Source organism: Echinops telfairi, unplaced genomic scaffold (genome assembly GCF_000313985.2).
Source record: "Echinops telfairi isolate 266 unplaced genomic scaffold, ASM31398v2 ScPeMD7_2;HRSCAF=8, whole genome shotgun sequence".
Taxonomy (NCBI): domain Eukaryota; kingdom Metazoa; phylum Chordata; class Mammalia; order Afrosoricida; family Tenrecidae; genus Echinops; species Echinops telfairi.
The window spans coordinates 25,311,043-25,317,598 of record NW_022103898.1 but is presented as its reverse complement, the minus strand read 5'-3'; the positions used below and the strand labels follow the sequence as shown (position 1 = coordinate 25,317,598).

The 6,556-nt window shown below is 41.7% G+C and overlaps 1 protein-coding gene and 1 non-coding gene across 2 annotated transcripts in view; one reads left to right on the top strand and one right to left on the bottom strand.

Moving 5' to 3' along the window:
* Positions 1 to 5,651, bottom strand: part of GNPTAB (N-acetylglucosamine-1-phosphate transferase subunits alpha and beta) — a 94,443-nt gene extending 88,792 nt beyond the window's left edge. The window contains exon 1 of the mRNA XM_013004058.2: positions 5,479 to 5,651. Within this exon, the coding sequence (XP_012859512.2) occupies positions 5,479 to 5,651 (173 nt within the window). The remainder of the gene's footprint in view (positions 1 to 5,478) is intronic.
* A 47-nt stretch (positions 5,652 to 5,698) lies between these two features.
* Positions 5,699 to 5,805, top strand: LOC115870681. Its single transcript, XR_004046836.1, has one exon. It is a non-coding gene; the product is annotated as a U6 spliceosomal RNA (small nuclear RNA).
* The last annotated feature ends 751 nt before the right edge of the window (positions 5,806 to 6,556 follow it).

Here is a 6,556-nt window from a genome sequence, read left to right as displayed (position 1 = left end):
AGACCTAGGGGAAAGTTGCGCATTTCATCGGTGCTATACTGCACCCTGACTGGCTCATTTCTTCCCTGTGACCCCTCTGTGAGGGGACGCCCAATTGTCTACAGATGCGCACTGGGTCTCCACTCCATGCCCCCCCTTTCCCCGCATTCACCTTGGGTTATGGTTTTGTTCTGGATCTTAGATGCCTTAGGCCAGGGTTTTCTTTCTAAGAGTTTGAAGTTCCTTTAGAACAGAAATGTATTTGTCTACATGCTATCAACATTTTACGTAACGCATGGCACAAAGAAACAAATGCTTTAGTAAAGTCAATCAATTTTGAATTTTTCTTAGGGGATTCAGCCATTGCTAAATGGAAAACTGGAATAACAGAGATAACTGTATTCATTAAGAATCCTTTAATGCAGGGTTGCTCACACTTTTTTAGCATGCGAGCTACTTATAAAATGATCAAGTCAAAATGATCTACCAACTACAAAAATGCAAAACATATTTATTTTTATTTATGTATTGCATTTATTCATAAATGCATTGAGGATTCTTTATATGTACAGTGTATGTTTATGTACCTCGGATAACCGCATGAGTCCATATTGCACAACACAACACAATTAACTACGTACATTTTTTTGTCATGACCTGACTTTACTCTGATGACTTGCACTGAATGGAATGAGCCGGGGATGCATAATCCGGACAGTAGCTGCTGACCCCCAGCCTTGAGCACACTTTCAAATGATCAGCAGTCATGGTGGAATGGTACTTGGACTTAATGATCTTTATGTGGGAAAAGGCTGACTCACATAAATAAGTAGTGCCGAATAATGCAGTCAAGGAGGTAGCACATTTTCTCATGTGTGGGTAATTTCTCTCTACAAGTAAGTTCCAGAACTGTTCACGCGCTCTGGACTTCAGCTGAATGTCGGTTTGTAGTGTCAAAATCTCCCATTCTGTTTGAAAGTGATACGTTTTTGTCTTACTTGGTCCAGCTCCTCCACTCACTTTAATACTCATTCTTACGTTTAAGAGAAAAAAACAAGGTCTAAAAACTGGTGATAACTTAGCTTGTCAGTTTTGCTACACTTAGCGCAGTTGTCTGTACATGCGTTTGACACCTAAGACTGCATCTGACCTAAATTGCATCTGATTGGCTGTGCTGTATATCAATTAAGTGACAGGTTGATGATAGGCTTACTTATGTCTATTTTTTTAATGCCATGTGATCTACCCACACTACATTTTGCAATCGACTAGTAGATTGTGATCAACATATGGAGCATCCCAGCTTTAATGCAGTAAGTAGTTCTCAAGAGTCTACAGTCACCATACCAGCAACTTCACTATAACCAGGGAACATGCACAGTGACCCTCCCTAGAGGGTCACTATGAGTCGACGTGGACTCAGTGGCAGTAAGTTTGGTTTGGTTTGGTTTTCTGAGCCCTACAGACTCAGACCCTGGGGTTGGAGCCCAGCAATCCGGTTGCACAGCCCTCCACTGAGTGCTGCTGCAGGCCCACCTCTGTGGCTATTATTTTAAGGCAACAGGCCTCAAATACTTGTCTCCAGGCTCTTAAAAATAATTAACCAAAGAGTTTTTGTCTAGGGTATAACTATCAAATTTTGTGATATTAGAGATAAAAAGTGAGATGCTGAAAAACACCAACTGTTTTTCATCCAATAATAAAATACTTATATTAAAAAAAAATAGTAAGGGGTATTTTTTTTACATGTTTGCAAATCTCTTTCAATGCGTGGCTTGAAAAGAGAGTTAGAATTTCAAGTCCAGATCCATATTGTTTTGATTGAAATATATAAAGAAAATTCAGCTAACCTCACAGTGCTATGGTTGGGTGCTATCAAGTTGGTTACAACTCATCGTGACCCTATGAACAACAGGACAGACACTGGCCGGCCCTGTGCCATTGTCACCATTGCTGTCACACTTGAGCAGGAGAGCGTAGCTAGAAAGTCTCACTGGAAGAGGGAGAAGGCTGTGGCGATCCTGTGATCGTGTGATCACCTGGGATCTGGAGCCACACCAATGGACATTTTATGCTTCTACCTAAAACTCACTGGTCTTTCTTGCATTTTGAAAGAATGGTTTTCTCACTCATGTGAGATTCTGTGACATCTGGGTCACTTTTTAAATTTTTCCTTATAAAATATTAACTAATGAGATTGTTTTCGATAGTACCATAAATCTCATCAGGAAAAAAATCTACATATGTGGGAAGAGGTCAGGTTCACACTACTACAAAAGTCTCATTTCATCTGAAAGCTCCCGTCTTATCACTGGCCACAAACAGTATGATTTTCATGAAGACTGAAAATAAGCAAACCTGTACCATCTCAGTCTGTCAACAGTAAGTCACAGTTACACGCCGTGAGAAGAGTGGTTGAGCTTGCCCCTCAAATGAGCACAGGTAGTGAGGTGCCGTTCCTTAACACAGACACCCCGATTTGGTGTGCAGCCCCGGCTTCCCGTTTCATCACATGGAAGATCAAAAAGAGATGTTCACGGGGTTCTCATGTGATGAAAGTAATATGGCTCCGTGAAGGGCATTTTCACTCCCACTCCCTTGCAAATCCATGATGACAATGAATGCAATGAGTACTGTCACAAGTTGGTGTCACCCCCTGGATGCGTGCACAGTAAGGTGCAAGCCGCTCTGAACTGCCCTCGCATGCGCTCTGTCGGTGGAAATGCCGACAGAATGAAAATAGTGGATAATGCCGGTCTGTTTTGATTTCCCAGACCTCCTGACCGGCTCTGAGGGAGCTCCAGGGCCCCTAGGAATGGCTGCTGCTAGAGAACTGAAAGGGAGAGAGAGGGCTAAGGAATCTGAGTGGTGAGATGGTTCAGGGTTTGGGGTGTGCCAAAAGGCTGGTGGTTTGAATGCACCAATAGCTCCACAGAATAAAGAGCTGGTGATCTGCCACCATGAAGAATACAGCTAAGAGACGACCCTATGGGGCAGCTCTACAGTCACACTTGGGGCCACTGTAAGTTGGACTCACTCAACAAAATGCAAGAGATCCACTTCCCCTAGGCATTAGCTATTAGCATAAAGGTGAGTCCCCTGCAAAACTACATGCCTCTTTACTGCAGGTAGTTATCTCAGCTTATTTGAACGGGGCAAGGCTCAAAGACTCAACATTAAGTCCTTGGTGAAGGAGCAAGGTTAGGGATGCTAGTGTTGTTTGAAGGACCTAAACAAAAGATAAAGACTTAGGTCAAGGAATTCCACAGCCCTTTATTATTGATGCTCAGACCTTTATCTTCATGGGCTACTGATCATAGTTATTTTTAAAACTACTTATTTGATAGAAACCGTATCAGCACACATAGGAGGAATAGAGGCACCTGGAAAAATGAAGCTACAATGTCCCCGGAAAACTTACAGGCTACTAAAAGGCTCATGAATTGACACCAACTATTATCTACAGTTTAAGTTTTCTGGTTCCCAGGGAGTAGACAGAAAGACTGGTGAGACCTATCCTCAGGGAAAAATCATACAGTCAAGATCAAAGGACCTATAAATTATCAAGGGTTTGGGAAGGAGGGAAGGGAGGAGGGGAAATGAGGAGCTGATATCAAGGGCTCAGGTAGAAAGAAAATATTTTGAGGATGATGGCAACGAATGTACAAATGTGCTCGACACAATGGATGTGTTGTATGGATTGTGATAAGAGTTGGACGAGCCCCAATAAAGTGATTAAAAAATAAAAGATCCAAGGACCTGGGGTAGGCTCCCCTAAGAATAATAAAAAGGGCAACATTTACCCAAGGATAAAGTTGAGGAGGGTTAAGAGAGGAGAAATGGAAGCAGGAAACCAGGGAGAAAGTGGGATCAAGGATGATACATTTATGAGAGCTGCAATCAATGGCACGAAGCAGAAAGGGTCTGAAATATGTAATGGAAAACTGATCTCTTCTGTACCCCTTCACCCAATTCAATCAAAGTATTCTATATTTTTAAAAAGATGTACAAGAGAGAAAGCGGGTGGGAAGGGGAAATCCAAGGTCCTTCCACTTCTGGCCTTGGCATGGAGTCAGGCCCTTTGTGAGACAGGTCAGTCCCCTGTGCTAAGCTAACTACCCCGTTTGTTTTCATTATCTGCTGCTCCTTACCAGGTCATGGTCACTGTGCACCCCTGCAAGGAAAAGGGGCATCCAGCATACTGCATGGGGTGGCTAATTCCAGGTAAGGGACTCGCCTAGAAAATTAGGAAAGGAGTGGTGTGGCTTTTATTTTATTTTTCGGTGTTGTTGGCACAGTTTTCAACCGCAGACACCTACTGCTTTGGTGACCTAAAACTATGATAATTAAAAACAAAAAGAAGCTGCGAGATTGACTTTAGTTGCAAGGAGAGGATGTTAGGAAGACGATTTCATTCCAAGGCCTGTCTCAGGGAGGAAGAGAACATCATCAAGGAAAAGGAAAGGTGAAGGCAGCCCTCAGGAGTGACTGTTTACACGTGGGAGTGCCTAGCCTTAAGGAGAAAAATAGCCAAGTGAGGTCGTCTGCCCCTACCTCCAAATAAGACAGGTTACCCAAGGTTACCACAGAGCCACCTGGGACTGAGTTTAAAGAAGAATACTGGGCCGGAGCTCATCTTACTTTTCTCCCCTAGAATGAGGTGATGATAAAATGATGCCATGTAACTTAAAGTGCTCAATACACTGTAAAATAGGATTACTCTTGGGCTATATTTTCAATCCATAAAACGTGGATCTGAGCTACAAAGTTTCTTCCAATTGGAAAATTTTTGTTTGTTTTTTAAATAGTTCATTTTAATTGCTGTTGTTGAGAACACACACAGTAGACCATAGATCAACTCAACTGCTTCTTCATGTAGTTCAATGGCACACAGGCTCTGAAGAGTTGTATGATCATTCTCACTCTCATTTTCTGAGGGGTTCCTCCCCCAGGACCTAAACTCAGAGTGCGCTAAAGATCCTATCTAATCTTCTGTTGCTGCTGTTAATTTAATCCTAAATCAAATTCACTGCCATCAAGTTGAGTCTAACTCAGAGACCCTATAGCAGTGGTTCTCAACCTCCCTAATGCCGCGATCCTACAGTTCCTCAAGTTGTGGTGACCCCCAACCCATAAAATTATTCTCGTTGCTACTTCCTAACTATAATTTGCTATTGTTAAGAATCATAATGTAAATATCTGATACACAGGATGTATTTTCATTGTTACACACTGGACATAATTGAAGCACCGTGATCAATCACAAAAACAATGTCATTATAATGTAAGCAAAACTACGGTTTGGTTTTAAGAAGACATCAGGGGATATTTTTGGTTTAGAATGTAAAGATTAAATATCTCAGGAGCTTCAGGGATTCATCTAGTGGGGGTAGTCTTGCATAAGTCAAACTATAGCTACAGTCATAATTTAACAGGTGGTTTTATGAGTCATCACTCAAATTCGAATAATAGAAACTAAAAAATACATTTTTTTCTCACCGATTCTGAAAGGACTTTCCTGCAATATTGTCCCGATAGGAATCAAACAAAACGTGGTATTGGTCCCGGCTCCATTCCAGAACCACCTGTGGGAAAAGAAAAGAAGAAACAAGGTTTTCTTGCATCAAGAATGAAAAGGACATAGCTTCCATTTTGTTTACTTTCAAATTCATTATGAATTTCAGAAAAGGGGCAGGCAAAGCAAATAAAACTCGTTCACGAGCTTGCTTCGGCAGCACATATGCTAAAATTGGAACAATACAGAGAAGATTAGCATGGCCCCTGCGCAAAGATAATGAGCAAATTTGTGAAGTGTTCTATATTTAAAAAACAAACAAAAACTCATTCACTTAGCACCTACCATATGCCAGGCACTGTGCCAGTTCCAGATAAATAAGCTATAGTCCCTGCCCCTTGGCACTAAACGGGGAAAGGGGTGGGAGGTTTAAAGAGGATTAAAAGGAATTCACTGTGTTAAGGAGGAAACGATTAGTGCTTCCATGTTCAAAGGTTAAATTGTTTGGGGACAATTGTGCATACAGGTGGACAGCTGGGACCAAAGGAATTGGGAAAGGACGCTGGGCTTCCTGGCTGCTTAGATTGTAAAGGAATCCATGGAGAAGCAGAGGCAGAGGATTTTGAGCCAGCACACAATCTGTTTACTCCTGTTTTATTAACAACTAAGCAAAAGCATTCATGTGGTTCACACAAAGTATGGATAACATTGTGCAAAATGGGAATTCCAGTACTCTTCATTGTGCTCAGATAGAGCCTGTACAGTCATTTGAAGAGAACAAGGGGATGTTCCATGTTTTAAAATCAGGAACTGTGCGCATCAGGGTTATTGTATCCGTTAACTCTACGTATTCCATCTGTTTATTGAACAAATAATCCAAGAAGGTAGGCTATCTGAAGAAGAGTTCGTGATTAGGATCGGAGGAAGGCTTATCAACAACCTAAAATACGCAGATGGCACCTCGCTTGGTAAAAGTGAAGAGGACTTGCACTAATTGGTGAAGATCAAACACGCCAGCCTTCCATATAGATTACAACTCAAAGTAAACATAAATTCTCACAA